The sequence below is a fragment of the Gobio gobio genome (genome assembly GCF_949357685.1).
Source record: "Gobio gobio genome assembly, chromosome: 16".
Taxonomy (NCBI): domain Eukaryota; kingdom Metazoa; phylum Chordata; class Actinopteri; order Cypriniformes; family Gobionidae; genus Gobio; species Gobio gobio.
This window is the reverse complement of record NC_137109.1, coordinates 10,466,113-10,490,388: the sequence shown is the minus strand read 5'-3', so window position 1 is coordinate 10,490,388 and position 24,276 is coordinate 10,466,113. Positions and strand designations below refer to the sequence as shown.

Below are 24,276 nucleotides of genomic sequence, written 5' to 3'. Positions count from 1 at the left end.
CAAACCATGCTAAAATGTCTGTCTCTGTTGTTGAATATCTCTCTGTATTAGTTTTACTGTCTGTGGTGCTAAACGAAAGTACTGTATTTGCTAACCGCCTTACTGCATACCGTGGCTCTCAATAAATATAACTAGTACTTCTTCCTATATCCTCTATAAACAACAGACCATGTATTTATAGAGTATGCAATTTAAAAGAATGCCACACAACCATTCTTCCCTATAGCCTCATGGCGTCGCTGTATACCTTTGTTGAACAGACAAATAATATCCTCCCACCCACTTTTTCATTTATAAGACGCTGTTTGCTGCAGAGAAGCGAGGAATAGTCGAATTTGATCCGTTTATTAATTACATAGGGGCTTTCTCTATCATTTTGGCACATTTTTTGGTCTTCATTTCATCTTTTCACTTAGAAGAGATTTTGTGTTTGTTTCATAATGAAGAGAAACGCAGGATTTGTTTTACAGCTCTCGCTCTGCTTTTGTGTCATGATGGCGCACACCGCGCTTGGAGACCTGAGCTATTCTTTCCCGGAGGAGATGAAACGCGGATCTGTGATTGGAAATATAGCAAAGGATCTCGGGCTCGATGTGAACAGACTGTCATCTCGTAAGGCTCGCATTGATACTGAAGGTAACAGAAAACGATACAGTGATATTAATCTGAACACTGGAGAACTGACCGTAGCGGAGAGGATCGACAGGGAGAGTATTTGTGGAAAGAAAGCTTCATGCGTTCTGAAACAAGAACTTATGCTTGAGAATCCCTTAGAATTGCATCGAATCAGTTTACACATTGAAGATATAAATGATAACGCTCCGCATTTTGATGAGGATGTAATCAGAATGGAAATCAGGGAATCCGCGGACAAAGGGGAAAGGTATTTACTGGAGGAAGCGCACGATCCGGATATAGGAAAGAATTCAGTTCAGTCTTACACTTTGGAAAGCAATGATAATTTCGTTTTATATGTTAAATCAAATGATTTAGCGGGGAAATACTGTGAATTGGTATTAAACAAAGAGCTGGATCGCGAGCAGGAGCGGGAGGTGACTTTAATTCTCACTGCGGTAGATGGCGGGACTCCTCCGAGATCAGGTACTGTAGCCATACACGTCACTGTGCTGGATGCTAATGATAATGCTCCAGTCTTTAGTCAGGCCGTCTATAAAGTCAGTCTGCCTGAAAATTCTCCTGTAGATACTGTAGTGGTGACAGTGAGCGCTACTGATGCTGACGAGGGACAAAATGGAAAGGTCACTTATGCATTTGGTCATGTTTCTGAGGAAGATAAGAGATTGTTCTTGCTAAATCGCAATACTGGAGAAATAACTGTTATCGGAACAATAGATTATGAGGAGAAATCAGCGTATGAGTTGCGTGTTTTAGCAAAAGATGCTGCAGGTTTAACATCGTATTCAATGGTAATGATAGAGATTACAGATGTTAATGACAATGCCCCGGTTATTATTAATAAGTCTTTGAATAGTCCCGTTCCTGAGAATGCGTTCCCCGGTACAGAAGTTGGCATAATTAATGTGCAGGACAGAGACTCTGAGAATAACGGACAGGTGCGCTGCTCCATTCAGCAGAACGTCCCATTTAAACTCGTACCTTCGATAAAAAATTACTATTCTCTGGTGACCACAGGTGAATTAGACCGCGAGCTGCTCTCTGATTATAATATTACAATCACTGCTACTGATGAGGGCTCTCCGCCTTTATCTTCCACTAAGAATATTCACTTGACTGTCGCTGACGTGAATGATAATCCACCTGTATTTGAGGAGCAGAATTACAGAGCTCACGTGCAAGAAAATAACAAACCGGGCTCCTCTATTTGTTCAGTATCAGCAACAGACCCGGACTGGAGACAGAATGGCACTGTAGTTTATTCTCTGTTGTCCTCTGATGTCAACGGCGCACCGGTGTCCTCCTTTTTATCCATTAACGGAGACACCGGGGTCATTCATGCCGTGAGATCGTTTGATTATGAACAGATGAAAAGTTTCAAAGTGCTCGTGTTAGCCAGAGACAACGGCTCTCCTCCTCTGAGCAGTAACGTGACCGTGAGTGTCTTCATATCGGATGAGAATGACAACTCCCCTCAGATATTATACCCCTCTCCGGAAGGAAACTCCTTCATGACCGAGATGGTCCCCAAAGCTGCGCAGGCGGGCTCCCTGGTCTCCAAGGTGATCGCCGTGGACGCGGATTCTGGACAGAACGCGTGGCTCTCGTATCACATTATTAAAGCGACTGATCCGGGACTTTTCACTATCGGTGTCCACAGCGGGGAGATCAGGACGCAGCGGGACATTTCTGAATCTGACAGCATGAAACAGAACCTTATTGTGTCCGTGAGAGATAACGGACAGCCCTCTCTCTCGGCCACGTGCGCGTTGTATTTGCTCATATCAGATAACTTGGCTGAAGTTCCAGAACTGAAAGAAATGTCTCATGACGAGAGTAGCTCCAAACTGACGTTTTATTTGATCATCGCGCTGGTGTCCGTTTCCACTTTCTTCCTGACCTTCATCATCATCATCCTGGCCGTGAGGTTTTGTCGCAGGAGAAAGCCCAGACTGTTGTTTGATGGAGCTGTAGCCATTCCCAGCGCGTATCTCCCTCCAAATTACGCAGAGGTGGAGGGCGCGGGAACTCTCCGCAGCACTTACAATTATGACGCATACCTGACCACGGGCTCGCGCACTAGTGACTTCAAGTTCATCAGATCTTATAATGAGGGCACACTGACTGCTGACCTGACTCTGAAAAAGACTCAGTCCGCTGTGGATGATCTTGAAGGGCTTGATGCTGAAATGAGCGATTCCTTTCAGGTAGGACTGAGCAGTTTTTTAAATAAAATATATCTTAAAATATCACGTGTTTCAAAAGCATTTTGAGGGTCACGTTGATATAAGAGATTGTTAATTGGTATATGTATGTTTATGATTTTTTTATTTATTTAGATTTGTCTGGTCTGTAATCCGTTGTAAGTGACGATGCAGGATTCACGAATTGATGTGCTTTACCTATTTTAGTTTTTATTTTATTTTTCTTGACTAGATAATTTCTGATTAAAATAGTTGTGTGTTTCATTTAGATGCGCTTTTATCTAATAATATAATTAGAGTCTTGTGGACATTATGTATATAGCCTATTATGGTGAGCAGAAGTGGATTATGAAACAAATCCATTTGTAAATAATATTTTCTCATACCAGAAAATACCTATTATGTTGATTGTTGGTGTTATATTGTAAAATATTGCAAGCATTTTGGTGTTAATTATGTAGATTGTAGAGTAGCTCACAACTTGCAGTTTTGTAAATGAAGTAAAGTCTTTTCCCCCTTGATTCACGATTTTAAGTCATGTGGCTTAGCTCAGTTTATGTTTTATTAACGTTTTTCATTGATGACTGAAGCCTTGTTTTCAAAAGAATTCACGACATTTACGGATCAATTAGAAAGTTTGCAAATCCTTTAAATCAACGTATTTAAACACTTCATGTTCATTTGTGTGTCCATTTTAAATTGTGGTTCTTTCTCCTTTCAATACTTTCTGCAGTAACTATAAAATATGTAATATTTATCATAAATCATGCTTTTTGCATGTCTTTCATCGTTGTGTCTGTAATGAAAACAAATTCTAGCTGCTTCATTCCCTTGTATTGCGCAATACTTTTAAAACACCTGTGTGGTGTTAATTGCCGATCTGTTTTTTTTTTTTTTCATGGTGCTGTCCATGGTGCTGCTCAAGTAGTGTATGTATGAAGTTTTTTAATTGTTTTGCTCTCCTATTGTATAACTATGCGTGAAGTTGAGTTTAAATGGTTTTCTTAATATATAAAACGGCTCTTAATATTGGGAGGTATTTTCTTTTTTCACTCAAATTATTTTTTTTGATGCTGTTCACTTTAAACAATTCATTTTTATTTAACACCATTGCATGAGGTTTCTGGTTCAAATGAGCTTGCTACATGTTAAACTGACTTGAGACAGTTACTCTTTGACTTAACTTGATGTTTTCATTTTGAAATAACATGTTTCAATCAATCAAACAGAAGTTTCACTTCCCATCATGCTTTTCACATGGCTAAAACATGGAGAGACTTCTTAATGTTCAATGTTCTATTATGTTGGAATTTAAAAGTTTCTGTTATGTTAGTGGTTTTAGAGGTTGCCATTGTGGTAAAGTGTTGAGCTTGTGCTTGGGTTGAGGACCTGCTAACAACAATTCAAAGTGCTTTAAAGTGCTCTGGGTTGAACCAATATCACTTCTGGACTGCCAACTTTCTTTACACATCATATGTGTAAAGAGAAGTTATATTAGATTGTTGTGTAAATCACAGAACTTAACAATACACAGTAATTGCATGATTACTTCAATAATTCAATTTAAATGTAAACTATTAATTTAAATTAAACTAAAACCATTCATTCAAGTTGAACACCAAATGAACACCATTGGTTCAGGTAGTAGTAGTACACGGTTTATTCTTGGGTTGTCCTTGTTTCGATCACGAGGAACCACTGTCTATGATTGAATCATGTTCAGTCAAAGAGCTTGTTTTGAGTGTATAGTTGCTCTTTAGTCATATAGTACCGTGAGCAATGTGTCTAGAGCACTAAATGTTATGCAGTTTCTCGTTTAAACACTTAGAGTCGCTGTTCACCTGTAATATCATTGACTAAAACGTTTTTTTTGTCTCCACCCTGTTGGTGATGTCATAAGCAGTGCTTCTAACTCGTTTTTTTATCGTCGACGCCCACACATTCTCGAGTGTTCTGTGTATTGTTGTGGATGTAATCTTCAGATTTACGCTTTCTATTGCATCTTGGGTCTAACTCATATTTCTAAATGGATTTCCAAAGCTTCTGGGTTAATTATCAGATGTTTGTCCTTTTGTTCTTCGTGCTGATGGCGCGCACCGCTTATGGAGACGTGAGCTATTCTTTCCCGGAGGAGATGAAACGCGGATCTGTGATTGGAAATATAGCAAAGGATCTCGGGCTCAATGTGAACAGACTGTCATCTCGTAAGGCTCGCATTGATACTGAAGGTAACAGAAAACGATACTGTGATATTAATCTGAACACTGGAGAACTGACCGTAGCGGAGAGGATCGACAGAGAGGAGATTTGTAATGAGGGACTTTCCTGTGTTCTTGATTTTGAATTAGTTCTAGAACACCCATTGGAGATACACCGTGTCACAATACAAATACAAGATATTAACGATAACACGCCAACATTTCCTAAAGACACAATAAAGCTTGAGATAAGTGAGAATGCTGTGAAAGGCGCTCGGTTTCGCGTGAATGAGGCTCATGATGCGGACATGGGAAGGAATGGAGTACAAAGATATTCGATTGAAAATAATAATAATTTTCTTTTATCTGTTAACACAAAGGCGGATGGTGGCAAAAATGTTGAGTTAGTGTTAGACAAAGAATTAGACCGTGAGCAGCAGAAAGAGGTGACTTTAATTCTCACTGCGGTAGACGGCGGGACTCCACCGAGATCAGGTACTGTAGCCATACACGTCACTGTGCTGGATGCTAATGATAATGCTCCAGTCTTTAGTCAGGCCGTCTATAAAGTCAGTCTGCCTGAGAATTCTCCTGTAGATACTGTAGTGGTGACAGTGAGCGCTACTGATGCTGACGAGGGACAAAATGGAGAAGTGACCTATGAATTCAGCCGAATTTCGAGAATTGCAAACGTACTATTTGCACTAAATCAAAACAATGGGGAGATTAAGGTTAAAGGCCCCATTGATTTTGAGACAGCATTAAGGTATGAAATGCTCATTGAGGGAAAGGATGGGTCTGGTCTTTCTTCGGACACTAAAGTAATCATAGAAATTACAGATGTTAATGACAATGCCCCCATTATAGTGATCAAGTCTTTGAATAGTCCCGTTCCTGAGAACGCGTTACCCGGTACAGAGGTTGGCATCATTAATGTGCAGGACAGAGACTCTGAGAATAACGGACAGGTGCGCTGCTCCATTCAGCAGAACGTCCCATTTAAACTCGTACCTTCGATCAAAAATTACTATTCTCTGGTGACCACAGGTGAATTAGACCGCGAGCTGCTCTCTGATTATAATATTACAATCACTGCTACTGATGAGGGCTCTCCGCCTTTATCTTCCACTAAGAATATTCACTTGACTGTCGCTGACGTGAATGATAATCCACCTGTATTTGAGGAGCAGAATTACAGAGCTCATGTGCAAGAAAATAACAAACCGGGCTCCTCTATTTGTTCAGTATCAGCTACAGACCCGGACTGGAGACAGAATGGCACTGTAGTTTATTCTCTGTTGTCCTCTGATGTCAATGGCGCACCGGTGTCCTCCTTTTTATCCATTAACGGAGACACCGGGGTCATTCATGCCGTGAGATCGTTTGATTATGAACAGATGAAAACTTTCAAAGTGCTCGTGTTAGCCAGAGACAACGGCTCTCCTCCTCTGAGCAGTAACGTGACCGTGAGTGTCTTCATATCGGATGAGAATGACAACTCCCCTCAGATATTATACCCCTCTCCGGAAGGAAACTCCTTCATGACCGAGATGGTCCCCAAAGCTGCGCAGGCGGGCTCCCTGGTGTCCAAGGTGATCGCCGTGGACGCGGATTCTGGACAGAACGCGTGGCTCTCGTATCACATTATTAAAGCGACTGATACGGGACTTTTCACTATCGGTGTCCACAGCGGGGAGATCAGGACGCAGCGGGACATTTCTGAATCTGACAGCATGAAACAGAACCTTATTGTGTCCGTGAGAGATAACGGACAGCCCTCTCTCTCGGCCACGTGCGCGTTGTATTTGCTCATATCAGATAACTTGGCTGAAGTTCCAGAACTGAAAGACATGTCTCATGACGAGAGCAGCTCCAAACTGACGTTTTATTTGATCATCGCGCTGGTGTCCGTTTCCACTTTCTTCCTGACCTTTATCATCATCATCCTGGCCGTGAGGTTTTGTCGCAGGAGAAAGCCCAGACTGTTGTTTGATGGAGCTGTAGCCATTCCCAGCGCGTATCTCCCTCCAAATTACGCAGAGGTGGAGGGCGCGGGAACTCTCCGCAGCACTTACAATTATGACGCATACCTGACCACGGGCTCGCGCACTAGTGACTTCAAGTTCATCAGATCTTATAATGAGGGCACACTGACTGCTGACCTGACTCTGAAAAAGACTCAGTCCGCTGTGGATGATCTTGAAGGCCTTGATGCAGAAATTAACGATTCCTTTCAGGTAGGGTTAACAAAATTTTTCTTAAATAAATAAATATTGATTAATATTTTGGGATTATCTAGTGCTTTCATATGAGATATCTTGATGAACTGATTACGCTAGTCATTCAAATGCTTTTTGTGGATATGAACATTTTTGAGGGTCAGATTTAGGTCTGAAAAGTAGCTTCATTTAAGGCCCGGTTTCACAGACAGGTCTAAGATTAAGCCAGAATTAGGTCTAAGTTAAATTAGGACGTTTAATTAGCTTTTATAAACATGCTTTAGAAAAAAAAAAACATTACTGGTGTGCATCTTGACACAAAACAATAGCACTGACATATTTTAAGATTTGTCAGTGCAAGTTGTTTTTAGTTAAAACAGTTCAAACATGCATTTTAGTCTGGGACTAGGCTTAAGCCTTGTCTGTGAAACTGGGGGTTCAACTACTTTAATTACATTAAAGTTTAGTTTTATGTTCTGTTTATGCGAGTATTCTATAAAACATTCACATGAGACCCACAACGTGCACACAATTTTGATAGTTTGGACAAGCAGTTTTTGTTGTTTTTAATCTTTGTAAATAATGGCCAAATTGTGCAAATTATTCGGATCGTTGCTTATCTTGTTGAGGCACATTTTTCTTGTATATAATCAGTTATTTACTGTGTTTTTATTAAACAGGGCTTCAGTAATGTTAATGATCATTCACTGGGATAGAAAGTTTAGTAGGAACAGCATATGTATGTGTACTGTCCATGGTGCTGTACAGGCAGTGTCTGTTGCAGTTGAGGTTTATTTCTCTTATAGGCTACTATGTAGGTCTCTATATACAGACCTATACAGACGTGTTTTTTTATTTTTTTATTAGTAGATGTTATAGAAATTTAACTGGTCCTCTTTTCACATTCTCAGAGAATATTTGGTTGTGTCAGGCCCTTTAATATTGTGAAAAAAATGTGAAAAATTTGCATCAAAAGGGTTTTTTTGTTATTTTTATTCATGTTTTGACATTGTCAGCCCTATGCGAGTTTATGCCTGGACTATGTTCAGACATTTGAATTGTCTTTTACACTTTAATTCTTTATGGTGTAACACAGGTTAAATAAAGGGGATTATTTAATTTATATACCATCTAGTTATATCATATTCCCTTATTAAAAGTCAGTAAGAGGTGTAAAACTGATTAAGAATAAATAAATTAATGCAAATTAATTTCCAGATTAATCCTCAGTGATTGACGAATGAGAGCTCTTTGTCATTTTGCGCCGTGCGTGTCAATGAGCATGCGCGATGACAGAAGAGACGACCTTGATGGAGAGAGCAGACGTGATCGATCAATGTGATCCAAACTGATCAAATTTAGACTTCAACCCTTCGAAAAGTACGAGGAAGTTCAAAATTCAATTACTTCGATGTATTCGGAGTAAGAAGCCGACTGAATATAGTAATACAATCTATTAGGTGAGTCAGTATCATATAAATTATGACAAATAGACTATTATTTCATAAAAAGCTAGAATTACCGCTACTAAACAGTAATTGAGTTGCTGTGGACTGGTTATTTTCTTTTTAAGTTGTAGTTTTGTTCCGATTAGTTGTAAATCTCTAACGTGAACCGCATGGTCGTTTGTGCATTGCAGTTCGTGACGCCATTTTGTGGTCGCGCACGCCTGTAACAGGTGCGCCTGTGTGAGAGCAAAAAAATCGATCAAAGGTAAAGAATTAATTCATCCATCCTGTCAAAATGATGTATGTTACTGGTAATGTGATTACTTCAGTTTGAGCGGTTATAGTGAACCGCGTGGTTATTTGTTCATTTCAGAGTTTCACCGTCGCCATTGTTGGCCACGTGTCTGTATAAGTGAAACGCTATTGATTCAGAGGTAAATTGATGTAATTATATCAGTTTATGAAGAAATTGTAAATGTAGCTGTGTATTAGATGTTCTAGATCTTTGATGTGGAATTTATTTTGAAATTCACTAAATGAATGTTCTGGTCTGTGATCAGGCCAGGTTTTTTTTCTTTGTCTTTCTTGTTTCTATTTTTTCTTTCTTCTCTCTTTTCTTCTTTCTTGAATCTTGGAAACGTGACACCCGAGCGATCTTCTGTGACACCCTGTGAACTCCATTTTGGATGGCGAGCCAAGCAAACCTTTAGCAGAGTAGAAGAAAATACATCATGGAGAGGACGACGATATCCTTTCTTTGAGTTTTCCAGTTATCGTGAAGCAAGAGAAATTTTAAGGGTGTATGGTCATCCATAGACCAGATCAAGAGACATTGTAAACATATGAGAACACTTGAGGTCTTTTGAGAGAGACACTACACTTTCTCTTTGTGTATTCTTTTATTTTTATTTTATTTTGTTTTTTAATTATTTTTGATGTACTGAATTGACCGGTCTGTGCATATATTTCAGGAAAAAAACCGAGTGCACTCAGAGGGAATTTTCAGTCAGTTTTATTGTTTGTCCATGTGATTTTGTAATTTACTTTATTTTATTTGATTAACTTTCTATATTTTCTTTAAAGGTGAAATCAATTATATTTCTATTTCAAATTTAATCTTGTGTCTGTCTGTTGTTTCTCAGTACAACCCGCTACCTCCTTAGCGATCCCTAAATCTTCTGACAAGTTCAAATCCAAACTGTATTATACAATAAGCAATCCATTAAACTATTGCTAATTATTAGATAAGTGCTACAATGGCATGGTTAAATTTGTTTTCTCGAGATTCAGAGAGACTCAATGCGAACATGAGTGATTCTTTTCAAGTAGGACGTGTAAAGTTAGTCTTTAAAAAATATGTTCTGCGCTTTCAGAATAAATAAATATTTGTATTCTAATAGACTGCCTTCACTTACAACAGGCTCTTAAGGATTTTGAGGTTAACTTTAAAGTCTGAGAAGTAGCTTCATTGTTCTATTGATGATTTATCTTTAGATTTCTGCTCATGACTGAGCAAGTTTAAGTCATGAATACTGTTCCATGAATCGTTGTGTTTACGTATTAGATTTGTTTTTTTCATTCTATTTTTCAGTAACTGAAATATAATTGACATTGTATATAATTCATTTACCCTTTTAGCTGTTTAAAAATTGTCTGATTACTGTTTTTCTCAATCGATTTAACACATTTCTCCAAACTCAGGTCACTGTTCTCAAAACAGTTAATACAGTAATCTAAACACTTTGTAATTGTCCTAAACAGGTTGTAAATTGTCCTTAATTTCATTCAAATTACAAATCACATGCATCATTTTCTCAAAACACTGAGCACAACATTCTCAAATGTTTTCACAGTAGTTCTCACAGCCAACCAATACTTTAATATATCAGGAAAAAAAAACATTTGCAGTTCTTTTTACTGGTTTTACAAAAATCACATTCATTTGTGCTCCCTCAGTGAAATCCACTTACCGCAGGGTGTGCAACATTTTGTAGTAGTTTGGGACAATATCCAATTTCACTTTTCAGGACTGAGTGGTTTGAGCATCATCCACATTTCAGGATGGTGTTCCTTCCAACATATTCTCCTCTTGGAGATGGAAAGAATTAGCCTGGCTCTGCCCTCCTACGTACTTCCGCTCAATTTTCATTTTCCTTCAGTACTCCGTTTGAGACTGCGGTATATTCTTAGGTTTTCTCCGAACAAATTTTTACCGGTCCATTCAGCGAACAGAGGGAGTGGCTGAGAACGATGATGTTGATGTTGTGCGCTAGTTTGAGTTGTAGTTCAGTAATGGTGGCAGAGATACAAGGGAAGCCATTCGTTCCATTGTGGCACCGCTGCCGAATATCCAGAAGTTAAAGCCGGAGCAAGAACAATCTTTGCTGAGTTTTGTTGGTGGCCATGATGTTGTGGCCCTCCTACCCACAGGGTTTGGGAAAAGTTTGATTTTCCAGCTCGCTCCGTTAGTGGTGAAGGAGCCAAGCCCTATATTCGGACGGTAATTGTTTCTCGTGCGGTCGGAAGGTTTTGTCATCATTTACAGGGGCTAGTCATTGATTTTAGTGCCGTCCGTCTCCCGCCACCTGCATAAAATTCCCTGGCCGAATGACCTACTGTTTTAGACAAACATCAAGGTCGTGTGGTAATTTAATTGCCGTCCGAATCCACATCCCTGAGTTTTCAAAGAATATATCACTTCAAAATTCACTGTTTATATCCTTTTTGACCACTGCAGAGCACCGTGCGGTTGCACTTTGCTGTAATTTGGATGCATTTCTAGACTTGTATTTCTTTAAATGTTGGCAAGTATTTACAAGAGCAATACATTTCATCACCGCTCAAAAAATAAAAAGAAGAAAAGCACGTAAACATTTGAATTGGGCCGTTATTTACGGCAGCATTTATTCTTATCATACCAAGCATATGACATTTTATTTACAGCATACAATCATGTTACGGACCACGTGAGCAGCGCATTCCCGATCACAAAACTCTCCCCTCCACTGTGAATAAATCACAATCCGAATGCACAAGGTTTAGGTTTTATCACTGAGGTGGCGTGCACAATCTGCACAGTTATTTTTACGGACTTCCATGTGAGAAACAGAGGCGAACGGCGCATGACATACGTCACGACCAAGCGATTGGTTATGGCAGATCCAGAGTGGCTCTGGGCAGATCTAATAGTTTTAAACTTCAACAGAGTACCCGCCTTCAAGGAAGTAAACGCTTGTCAATGGAGAGTGGCCTGACTCTCTGTACAAATGAAATGTACGAGAGTGGGGTAGGATCAGGCTAGGAAATATGATCACAACCCTTACAACCAAGTTAGTATTCTTCAAGTGATGTAACAGGCTTGTGGAGAAGTTGAGGCTCAAGGATGGATTCAGCATTCACTGCATTTTTTTTCCCACGATGCATGACTCTTGAAAATATATACGCTGTGATGCTGATGAAATTCCTTGACCAGATGTAAATGAGAGGCAAGGTCTATAAAGTTAATTGATTCAATGATTGCAGTACATTTATTTATTTACTTATTTATTTTATTTCATTTTTGGGGGGTGAAAACTCATCGTTATACAACTAAACTCGTCATTGAAGAGCACGATTACTGTTTTTTTTTTACAATTGCTAGGACACATTTCTCAATACTTAGGCCACTTTTTCAAAACTCAGTTGTTCTAACAAACTTTCAGCTTGGCAAAGCAGTTAATTTCATATTCAAAATGCACTAAAACTACCAAAACACTTCATTCTTTTCTCAAATCAACCCATTCTTCCAGAACACTAGCAAAGGTTTTCAACCAACAAACACACTTTGTCAATCATAAAACGCAGACCTAAAAAACACTAACATCAGTTAGCATTATACAATGATTTCAATGATTATATCAATTATTTTTTTAATAAAATGTCTTTACAAATGCAGAATGACACTCTCTACTGCTCGTAATTCACTGCATTGTGTTACATAGTCCATGTTTACATTACAGTACAAAATTATTCCTAAGTTTTCCTCTTTTGAATGGATGGCAATGTGTAGGTGTTCAGTTACATCTAGGTTCTTTGATAGTATTATATATTTTTTTTAGATTCAGAATATATACAGTATATCAATATGGTATTACTGTAAAAAAAAAGAAGCTAATTTGTTTGTTCTGTTAGGTTTTGAACATACGTTTTACAGTTTTGAAAAGAGTATGTAAACCTTTGCAAATTGGCCTGTATAGTACCTAAAGTTTGGGTGGTGTATGTGTCTAAGTGAGACAATAATTCATGTTATTTGAAAGATATCGTGATTGAATATATTTTGTGCCAAAGCAATAATAAATGATCCACAGTTTAGCTCACATAGACTGCTGTTGTGATCGCTCTGTGAAGAGTTTTGGGGAAAAAAAAAGTGACCCAAGTATTGAGAAATGGGTCCTAGCGATTAGAAAAAAAAACTGGAAAGAACACGAAAAACATGTATTTACATTCATGTATTTGTGTATCGACAGCTGAATTTATCAAATCAACATAGAACACACTTGTAGTTTTGATGTTAATATTTATTTTTATGCATAGCTAGAATTAAATGCAGTGCTTCATTATGCAGTGAATACTAAACTGTTTTGCCAACATAAGAGTGTGATTAGTTTGCTGTGTTAATTGTTTGAGAGCAACTACATTCACTTGGAGGAATGTGTCAAATCGATTGAGAAAAACTGTAATACCTATATATCTGTCATAAAATAGTATTTGAAGCATTTATGGCAATAAATTCAATTACAATATGTAATATTTTCGATTCAAATAACTTAAAGTTGTTGGACATTTTTAAAGTAAGGAATATTATATTATTGTTCTATTGGCTAATCATTCTTGTAAGCCCTCTTTTTTCTGTGACATCAGTATATCTGCACATGGAAAATGTTATTATTTTGTTTTAAGTAGTTTAGGGATTTTCTCATCAATGTCTTTCCTATGTGGATTTGCTTATACAAGCAAGTCCCTATATCAACAGTTTTTTAAACACTGTTTTAGTTTGGTTAGAAATGGCATAAGGCAGGTTTTCCCTTGTGCTGTCCATGGTGCTGCAAAGTTAATTACTCTTGGTGTTTGGTGTTTTGATCTGCAGGTCCTAACTCTCTATCCCACCAACGTGTTTTGTTTTATTTATTTATTTTATTTTTGGATGGCGTACTAAAACATTGTCGTCGTGTTTATCTTCCACTCGTCAGGGAATGTTGCCTGCTTGTTTTGCTAAAAAAAAAAAAAAAAAAAAAAAAATTTTTTACACTTTATACCGTCATAGAAATTGATGTTATGCAGTTTCTTATTTTAACTCACAGTGTCGCTGTTCACCTGCAAAACAAAGTGTGTGTTCAGTACACATCTCTCCACCCTGATTCTGATGTCATACACAGGGCTTCAAGCTCGTCTCTTTACAGAATATCATCGACGGAGACTGATTACTGCTACTACTGTGGCTATTATTCTACATTGAGTTTTATTTTTGTGTTTTCTTTGACATGTTGATTGTTGTATTGGCGGATTTGATCTATGCTTAATATACGAAGCATTTCAACGGTTCTGTGTTGCTGTCGAGATGTTTGGCCTTTTGTTCTTCGTGCTGATGGCGCGCACCGCTTATGGAGACGTGAGCTATTCTTTCCCGGAGGAGATGAAACGCGGATCTGTGATTGGAAATATAGCAAAGGATCTTGGGCTCGATGTGAACACACTGTCATCTCGTAAGGCTCGGATTGATACTGAAGATAACAGAAAACGATACTGTGATATTAATCTGAACACTGGAGAACTGACCGTAGCGGAGAGAATCGACAGAGAGGAGATTTGTGGAAAAAAGGCTTCATGCGTTATTAAACAGGAGCTTGTTTTGGAAAATCCTCTTGAATCTCGTCGTATCAACATTAATGTTAAAGATATAAATGACCATTCTCCTCTATTTAAAAAGGACCTGATAAAACTCGAGATCAGCGAATCGGCTGTAAAAGGTGCTCGTTTTGTACTGGAGGAGGCCCATGATGCGGACATCGGAACTAATTCTGTTCAAAATTACATTTTAGCGCGAAATGAATATTTTGATTTGGCTGTTACTGCAAAAACAACTGGGAAATTTTACGGTGAGTTAGTACTAAAAAAGCAATTAGATCGTGAGCAGCAGAAAGAGGTGACTTTAATTCTCACTGCGGTAGACGGCGGGACTCCACCGAGATCAGGTACTGTAGCCATACACGTCACTGTGCTGGATGCTAATGATAATGCTCCAGTCTTTAGTCAGGCCGTCTATAAAGTCAGTCTGCCTGAAAATTCTCCTGTAGATACTGTAGTGGTGACAGTGAGCGCTACTGATGCTGACGAGGGACAAAATGGAGAAGTGACGTATGAATTTGGACATATTTCAGAAAATGACATGACAGTTTTTTCTCTCGACCAAAATAATGGAAGAATAACTTTAATAGGGTCTCTTGACTATGAGGACGAGACATCGTTTGAGCTACCGATTCAAGCCACCGATGGACTTGGCATGGTATCATATGCAACAGTTGTTATTGAGGTATTTGACATTAATGATAATTCCCCCATTATAGTAATTAAATCACTAAATATTCCCGTTCCCGAGAATGCGTTACCCGGTACAGAGGTTGGCATCCTTAATGTGCAGGACAGAGACTCTGAGAATAACGGACAGGTGCGCTGCTCCATTCAGCAGAACGTCCCATTTAAACTCGTACCTTCAATCAAAAATTACTATTCTCTGGTGACCACAGGTGAATTAGACCGCGAGCTGCTCTCTGATTATAATATTACAATCACTGCTACTGATGAGGGCTCTCCGCCTTTATCTTCCACTAAGAATATTCACTTGACTGTCGCTGACGTGAATGATAATCCACCTGTATTTGAGGAGCAGAATTACAGAGCTCATGTGCAAGAAAATAACAAACCGGGCTCCTCTATTTGTTCAGTATCAGCTACAGACCCGGACTGGAGACAGAATGGCACTGTAGTTTATTCTCTGTTGTCCTCTGATGTCAATGGCGCACCGGTGTCCTCCTTTTTATCCATTAACGGAGACACCGGGGTCATTCATGCCGTGAGATCGTTCGATTACGAACAGATGAAAAGTTTCAAAGTGCTCGTGTTAGCCAGAGACAACGGCTCTCCTCCTCTGAGCAGTAACGTGACCGTGAGTGTCTTCATATCGGATGAGAATGACAACTCTCCTCAGATATTATACCCCTCTCCGGAAGGAAACTCCTTCATGACCGAGATGGTCCCCAAAGCTGCGCAGGCGGGCTCCCTGGTCTCCAAGGTGATCGCCGTGGACGCGGATTCTGGACAGAACGCGTGGCTCTCGTATCACATTATTAAAGCGACTGACCCGGGACTTTTCACTATCGGTGTCCACAGCGGTGAGATCAGGACGCAGCGGGACATTTCTGAATCTGACAGCATGAAACAGAACCTTATTGTGTCCGTGAGAGATAACGGACAGCCCTCTCTCTCGGCCTCGTGCGCGTTGTATTTGCTCATATCAGATAACTTGGCTGAAGTTCCAGAACTGAAAGACATGTCTCGTGACGAGAGCAGCTCCAAACTGACGTTTTATTTGATCGTCGCGCTGGTGTCCGTTTCCACTTTCTTCCTGACCTTCATCATCATCATCCTGGCCGTGAGGTTTTGTCGCAGGAGAAAGCCCAGACTGTTGTTTGATGGAGCTGTAGCCATTCCCAGCGCGTATCTCCCTCCAAATTACGCAGAGGTGGAGGGCGCGGGAACTCTCCGCAGCACTTACAATTATGACGCATACCTGACCACGGGCTCGCGCACTAGTGACTTCAAGTTCATCAGATCTTATAATGAGGGCACACTGACTGCGGACATGACTCTGAAAAAGCCCCAATCCTCCGATGATCTTAATAGTATTGCCGAGGGAATAGAGATTGTTTCACAGGTATGTTAAGTTTATGATTCGACTTGTTTTTTTTTTTGTTTTGTTTTTTTTGTTTGTTTTTTGGTTTGCCTCAAAAGGAACTTCGTGGTTAAACAATTTAGAAATATTATATTGAATACGTTCGTTCAAGCATGAAATTTGATGTTTAACTTAAGCGTAGAGATCAAAGTAAATGTTATGAGTGTCTGTTATAATTATGCAGAGTTCTCAATTTATTTTTAAAGAAAAACTTTGTAATCTTTATGGCAGTTTTTTCTTTAATGAAAACAACGACAAACCCCAGAAACAACGTAATAACAGAACCCCACATACTGTGTGAACATGAAGGAATTTCCCGTTTTGAGTTTTTAACAGGTGTTTCCGCATAATTTGAATTTCGCCTTGCATTCTGTTGTGTAAAGTATATGTACGTAAACGTAACCCTCATTAGTATGGTGGCAATTAGTTTCGTTTACTCTTTTATTGGTGGCACGTTGTCAGATGTAGTAACTCGTTTAGCAGATCTGGAGTTTATTATACTCTGTATATGATCCATTCAAGTTTTTTTTTTTAAGTTTTTTTTTTTAAGTTTTTTTTTTGTGAAAAATGTTCACTCTAAAAAACAATGTTGGGTTATTTTAACCCAAATTTGAGTCAAACCCAGCCGTTGGGTTAAATATTTCAATTAAAATGTTAACCCAATAGTTGGGTTTGTCCATATTTGACCCAAATTTGGGTTAAAACAACCTAGCATTTTTTAGAGTGTTATTGCTTGCTACAGTTATCGTTCTCTCACCACAGGATGTGTTAATACCACCCTCCACAAATTATCAACATACATATTATTATTTTCCTGATCATTCTGCGTTTGCTTTTTTCTGCATTTCCAGGATCATTTGTTTAATTTAATAAAATAAATAAGATATACATTTCAGTTTTTCCGTATGTTTTGTGTTTTATTTCACGGATGTATGTGCTGATGTTTGTTATGATCGAATTCATGAGTTTAAAAACAAAGCTGTAAGTTTACAGACCGTTTGTTGGCTTTACAAGGCGTATTGGCCTGGTGCTGTCCGTGGTGCTGATGTGTTGTGGCATGATCTGTAGCGTGTTCAGTCTTGTGAAAAAGATTGTGTATGATCCGTTCAGAATATTTGTTGTCGTGTTTCGATGTGTAACAATAATATAACGCTCACTTGATCACATAATTCCTTAATCGTGTAATGAGAGTTCTTTGACAACACTTGATTTTTTTATTTCTAGATTAAAGGAACTGTTTTATTTGTATGGCTTGTTAGAAATATGTTTTGACAAATTTATACACATATGAATTAGAATCACATTTGGTCCTCGTGGTGTCGCTGTTGACCTGTGCTTCCAATTTCTTTTTTGTTATCTCCACCCATTTGCGTTGCTATAAGCTGACTGCATGTCCAGTGTCTGATTGTCTTTCGTCTTTCTTAGAACAGCTGAAAATGAGCTGGTGATCAAACTAATAGTTATTCGTTCTTATTTGCTCGGCATTTTGTATCGAGTACTCTACATTTTGTCCACAACCGAAAATGATGCATAAAGGATTGTTGGCAACGATACTCTGTCTTTTCTTCTCCATATTTTGTATGGCGCGCACCGCTTATGGAGACGTGAGCTATTCTTTCCCGGAGGAGATGAAACGCGGATCTGTGATTGGAAATATAGCAAAGGATCTCGGGCTCGATGTGAGCAGACTGTCATCTCGTAAGGCTCGCATTGACACTGAAGGTAACAGAAAACGATTTTGCGACATTCATCTGGACACTGGAGAACTGACCGTAGCGGAGAGGATCGACAGAGAGGGTCTTTGTGGAAAGAAAGATTCGTGTGTTTTAAATCAAGAGCTCGTGTTGGAGAATCCTTTAGAATTACATCCTATCAGTCTTCGTGTTCAAGATGTTAACGACAACAGTCCTTATTTCGGTAAAGATGTGATTAATCTGGAGATAAGGGAATCCGCCGATAAAGGCAAGCGCTTCTTGCTCGAAGAAGCAAACGATGCAGATATTGGGCAAAATTCTGTACAAAGCTATTCTATTCAAAACAATAAATATTTTGTTTTGTCAGTGCAAAGTAACTCTCTTGGAGAGATATACGCCGAAATCATTTTAAATAAAGAATTAGATCGCGAGCAGGAGCGGGAGGTGACTTTAATTCTCACTGCGGTAGACGGCGGGACTCCACCGAGATCAGGTACTGTAGCCATACACGTCACTGTGCTGGATGCTAATGATAATGCTCCAGTCTTTAGTCAGGCCGTCTATAAAGTCAGTCTGCCTGAAAATTCTCCTGTAGATACTGTAGTGGTCACAGTGAGCGCTACTGATGCTGACGAGGGACAAAATGGAGAAGTGACGTATGAATTTGGTCATGTTATGGAAGATTATAAACATTTGTTTTACCTTGATCGGAAGACAGGTGTCATCAGCATAAAAGGGCCACTAGATTTTGAGGAAGAAGCCACATTTAGTCTGCGAATAATAGCTAAAGATGGTTCAGGTCTAACATCTTACTCAAACGTTGTAATCAGTGTAAGTGATATTAATGATAATGCTCCTATAATAATAGTAAAATCACTTAATGGCCCGATTCCAGAGAATGCGTTACCCGGTACAGAGGTTGGCATCATTAATGTGCAGGACAGAGACTCTCAGAATAACGGACAGGTGCGCTGCTCCATTCAGCAAAACGTCCCATTTAAACTCGTACCTTCGATCAAAAATTACTATTCTCTGGTGACCACAGGTGAATTAGACCGCGAGCTGCTCTCTGATTATAATATTACAATCACTGCTACTGATGAGGGCTCTCCGCCTTTATCTTCCACTAAGAATATTCACTTGACTGTCGCTGACGTGAATGATAATCCACCTGTATTTGAGGAGCAGAATTACAGAGCTCATGTGCAAGAAAATAACAAACCGGGCTCCTCTATTTGTTCAGTATCAGCTACAGACCCGGACTGGAGACAAAATGGCACTGTAGTTTATTCTCTGTTGTCCTCTGATGTCAATGGCGCACCGGTGTCCTCCTTTTTATCCATTAACGGAGACAACGGGGTCATTCATGCCGTGAGATCGTTTGATTACGAACAGATGAAAAGTTTCAAAGTGCTCGTGTTAGCCAGAGACAACGGCTCTCCTCCTCTGAGCAGTAACGTGACCGTGAGTGTCTTCATATCGGATGAGAATGACAACTCCCCTCAGATATTATACCCCTCTCCGGAAGGAAACTCCTTCATGACCGAGATGGTCCCCAAAGCTGCGCAGGCGGGCTCCCTGGTCTCCAAGGTGATCGCCGTGGACGCGGATTCTGGACAGAACGCGTGGCTCTCGTATCACATTATTAAAGCGACTGACCCGGGACTTTTCACTATCGGTGTCCACAGCGGGGAGATCAGGACGCAGCGGGACATTTCTGAATCCGACAGCATGAAACAGAACCTTATTGTGTCCGTGAGAGATAACGGACAGCCCTCTCTCTCGGCCACGTGCGCGTTGTATTTGCTCATATCAGATAACTTGGCTGAAGTTCCAGAACTGAAAGACATGTCTCATGACGAGAGCAGCTCCAAACTGACGTTTTATTTGATCATCGCGCTGGTGTCCGTTTCCACTTTCTTCCTGACCTTCATCATCATCATCCTGGCCGTGAGGTTTTGTCGCAGGAGAAAGCCCAGACTGTTGTTTGATGGAGCTGTAGCCATTCCCAGCGCGTATCTCCCTCCAAATTACGCAGAGGTGGAGGGCGCGGGAACTCTCCGCAGCACTTACAATTATGATGCATACCTGACCACGGGCTCGCGCACTAGTGACTTCAAGTTCATCAGATCTTATAATGAGGGCACACTGACTGCTGACCTGACTCTGAAAAAGACCGCTTTGGATGATCTTGAAGGGCTTGATGCAGAGGCCATGCAAGAAAGTACCTCTGAAAATAAGGTATGCAATTGGTTCCGCAATTTCTTAATGTGAGCTGTATCATCATCAAGAAATTTCATGTACACTTAAAATATTTGTTTGTTTAATGGCATTGCAAAAGTAGATTTTGGAGCATCTCATCAAATCTTGCTATCACTTTTCACACCCTTGCAACCATTCATATGGAAATCAGTTTTTTTTCTTATTATTATTTTGTGTAAAGATTACAACCGAAGTGGCTTTATCTAACGTCAGTACATTGCCTTATAACTATCCATTTGGACAATATTAAAAGTTTACATATAATTCAAGATAGTGGCTCTTTAAATACATTTCCAGAAGGGAGAAGGGGCTTTCAAATAGTTAGCCATTAAAACCAAGTGTGGATACATAAAAAGTAAAAAATAAAAAAATAAATAAAAAAAATAAAACTTTTGTTTTTTAAAAAAAAGGGGGGAGGGGGGGACTGCTGCTCTGTAAATCTTTTTAAAAACCTTTAAAACATGTTTTTGGCCTCTGAAATAAAATTTAGTAAATAGTTGATATATATGTTATATATAATCTCTTAGTATTAGTCAATACTACTCCTATGTTCCTAATCCATATGAAAATAAATAAATAAATAATAATAATAATATATCCTATATATAATATAATATAATATAATATAATATAATATAATATAATATAATATAATATAATATAATATAATATTTAAGAATAGCATCCATGAAAGTTGCAATCAAAATTATTCAACCACCTTAACCTGCAAGACATTTTGCTGCCAAATACAACATTTTATGTAGACAATTCAACAAAGGCATCAGTAAACTATTATAGAAAGTTTATTCATACACATTTGAGTGAATTAAAAAAAAAATCTAATTGGCTCTAAACATTTGTGTTCAAAACTGTTAAATCCCCTAAAGTAAAATTTTGTGCAGAATCTTTTATTCTTTATGACCTCAAATAAACGCTGCATGCCTTTAAGTGCTTTAGAAGCTTCTGTCACCTCTCTACTGCAATCTTGGCTCATTCCTCACTTGAAAAAGCTTCCAGATCACTGTTCATCTATGGTTTTCACATTACCACAAATTCCACCAATTTTTTTCAATGAGATTTAAATCTGAAGACTGCACAGGCCAATCAAGAACATTCTATGACTGATCCCTGAACCAAGCTTCAGTAGATTTGGATGTATACTTTGGGATGGCTGTCCTTCAGGAAAGTCCATTGATCATCAAGCTTCAGTCTCTGCACCGAAGGTATCACCATCTTTGCCAAAATGGCTTGACACTTCAAAAAATTCATGATGTCCTTCATACAGTCAAGATTTTCACTTCCTGCAACATAAAAGCACCCCCAGAACAAAGAGCCTTTGTGTTTGACCATGGAGATTGTCTTCTGCTCATAAGCTTTGCCTTTTTTGCACCAGACATACAGCTGATCCATGGGTCCAAAAAGTTCCAGAGCTGCTCATATCACTGCTGTTACGGCCCCAATTGGTCTAGGGGAGGACCGCAACAGAAACATATATGATTGGTGGTAAATGAATGTGCAACAGCAGAGGAAACTCTGTCTTCAGGCCCAGAATGGCTACAATAACCCCAACAACCAGTCAATTACAACATAAGAGAAGTTTATTAACATAATTCAATAAACAAAAAGGAAAAATGAAAGGGGCATCAGCTTCAAAAGGGGGCAAGGCCAAAACAACAAACATAACAAAGCTAACTCCTACATAATCAACTAACTGTGCTACAAAAGAAAGACAACAAAATGCATCAGGCTAAGCTAACTCCCTATCTAACATAACCGGGAGAAAAGAGATAATACAAAACAAATGGCACCCACCTTCCTACTAACCCCAACAAAGAAAAATAGTGGTATAAAATAAAGCCATATCAGTATTTACCTTAGACTCAAACTCAAATTAAGAGTCACTTCTCTCTTTGAGGTCTCAATCATAGCTGTCAACAATGAGACAAAGGACAGAGGTTCTACTCAAGTAGTCTCAACTCAATTGAGACAAAGATACAACAAATTAAACTAAAAGCTTGATTACTACAACAGTCAGTCTGGAGATGAAGACGAGACCTCAGCCATTGCACACCACCAACACTGCTCTGTAGGTAGCTGCAGTTTAAATATGCTCTCTTCTCCCATCATCCAATCACAGCAAAGCTCCATTTAGTAACATCGGGTGGTGATACTGGTTCTGCGGGGGGAGAGACAGGGAGAGAAACAACAAGAGCATAGCTTGGCCCAACAAAAGAACCTTACGGCTCTGGATGTAACACTGCATAAAACATTCTTCCAGAACTCCTCAGGTCTATCCAAATGAATTTTAGCCTATTCAAGTTGGCCTTTGATGTTCTTCTTGGTCAAGAGTGGCATTCGGCAAGATGTCCCAACATGAAAGCCATGCCTAGTGTTCTCCTTATACTCTGCATTTCCTCCTTTTATCAGTTCATCTTGCAAGTCTTTGGCAGTAAATTAAGGGTTTTTCTCATTTGCTCTGATCAAACATTTTAAACTAATTTTAAACTTATGAATAAGGCTGCCTGAGGCTGTTTTGGAAATCTTCTTGTAGCCGTAGACTTTCTAATATAATAAAACAATATGTTCTCTATAGCTTTTGTGAGAACTCTTTTGATTTGGCCTTATTTTTTTTTTACTTACGTAAAGGGGTAGTTCACCCAAAAATGAAAATTAGCCCATGATTTACTCACCCCCAAGTCATCCTTGGTGTATATGACATTCTTCTTTCCGATGAATAAAATCGGAGTTATATTACAAAAGTCCAGGCTAATCCAAGCATTAGAATTAGATTTATAGTTGCTCTCTTTTTGAAGTCCATAAAAAGTGCATCTGTCCGTCATATAACGTGCTCCACGCGGCTCTGGGGTGTTAATAAGGCCTTCTGAAGCAATCGACACGTTTGTGTAAGAAAAATAGTAATATTTATAACTTTATCAAATAAACTTTCGACCGACCGCCTTCCATGGAAAAGTGTTGAATGTTGAAAGTGAAACTCAAGATGCGTGTGACGTCATGACGAGCGGACCTGGTCACGTTAGTCTTTCGATCGGCAGGGGAACTTTCAACAATTTTTCCATAAATTGAACAGGGAAGGCGGTTGGTCGAAAGTTTACTTGATAAAGTTTTAAATATGGATATTTTTCTTACACAAACGCATCGATTCTCTTCAGAAGGCCTTTATTAACACCCCAGAGCCGCGTGGAGCAGTTATTTGATGGGCAGATGCACTTTTTATGGACTTCAAAAACAGAGCAACTATGAATCCAATTCTAATGCTTGGATTAGCCTGGACTTGTGTAATATAACGCAGATTGTATTCGTCTGAAAGAAGAATGTCATATACACCTAGGATGACTTGAGGGTGAGTAAATCATGGGCGAATTTTCATTTTTGGGTGAACTATCCCTTTAACTTTAGCACATGCATGAGCTAAATGTATGTATGTGTAACAGCACAAGCTAATTTCAGGAATTTTTGGCACATTTTTGTTTTTGTTATAAAGTTTCCAAAGGCTTAATTGTGTTTTAATACAATTTTGTACCATATACCATACACATAAGTGACTTAAAAACAGCAGCGTTCAATAGGGGCTGAATAATTATGACATAGCTGTATTACAAAAAACAAA

General features: G+C 39.0%; 2 protein-coding genes across 13 annotated transcripts in view; both read left to right on the top strand.

Moving 5' to 3' along the window:
• Positions 1–24,276, top strand: part of LOC307140223 (protocadherin gamma-A11-like) — a gene marked incomplete at its 5' end in the record, with an annotated part of 277,967 nt that overhangs the window by 84,227 nt on the left and 169,464 nt on the right. Inside the window, one exon of one of the 12 annotated variants that reach the window (XM_079839548.1) lies at positions 495–2,843. The exons of 10 other annotated variants lie outside the window; for them this stretch is intronic. In XM_079839548.1, the coding sequence (XP_079695674.1) occupies positions 495–2,843 (2,349 nt within the window). Of the gene's footprint in view, positions 1–494; positions 2,844–18,088; positions 20,628–24,276 lie in introns of those variants that run through there. One more of the 12 variants, XM_079839554.1, reaches the window with a different exon arrangement.
• Positions 4,773–8,970, top strand: LOC307140235 (protocadherin beta-15-like). The gene is made up of 2 exons (XM_079839577.1): positions 4,773–7,275; positions 8,897–8,970. The coding sequence occupies exons 1-2, from the start codon at positions 4,867–4,869 to the stop codon at positions 8,930–8,932; spliced, it is 2,445 nt and encodes an 814-aa protein (XP_079695703.1). The 5' UTR covers positions 4,773–4,866; the 3' UTR covers positions 8,933–8,970.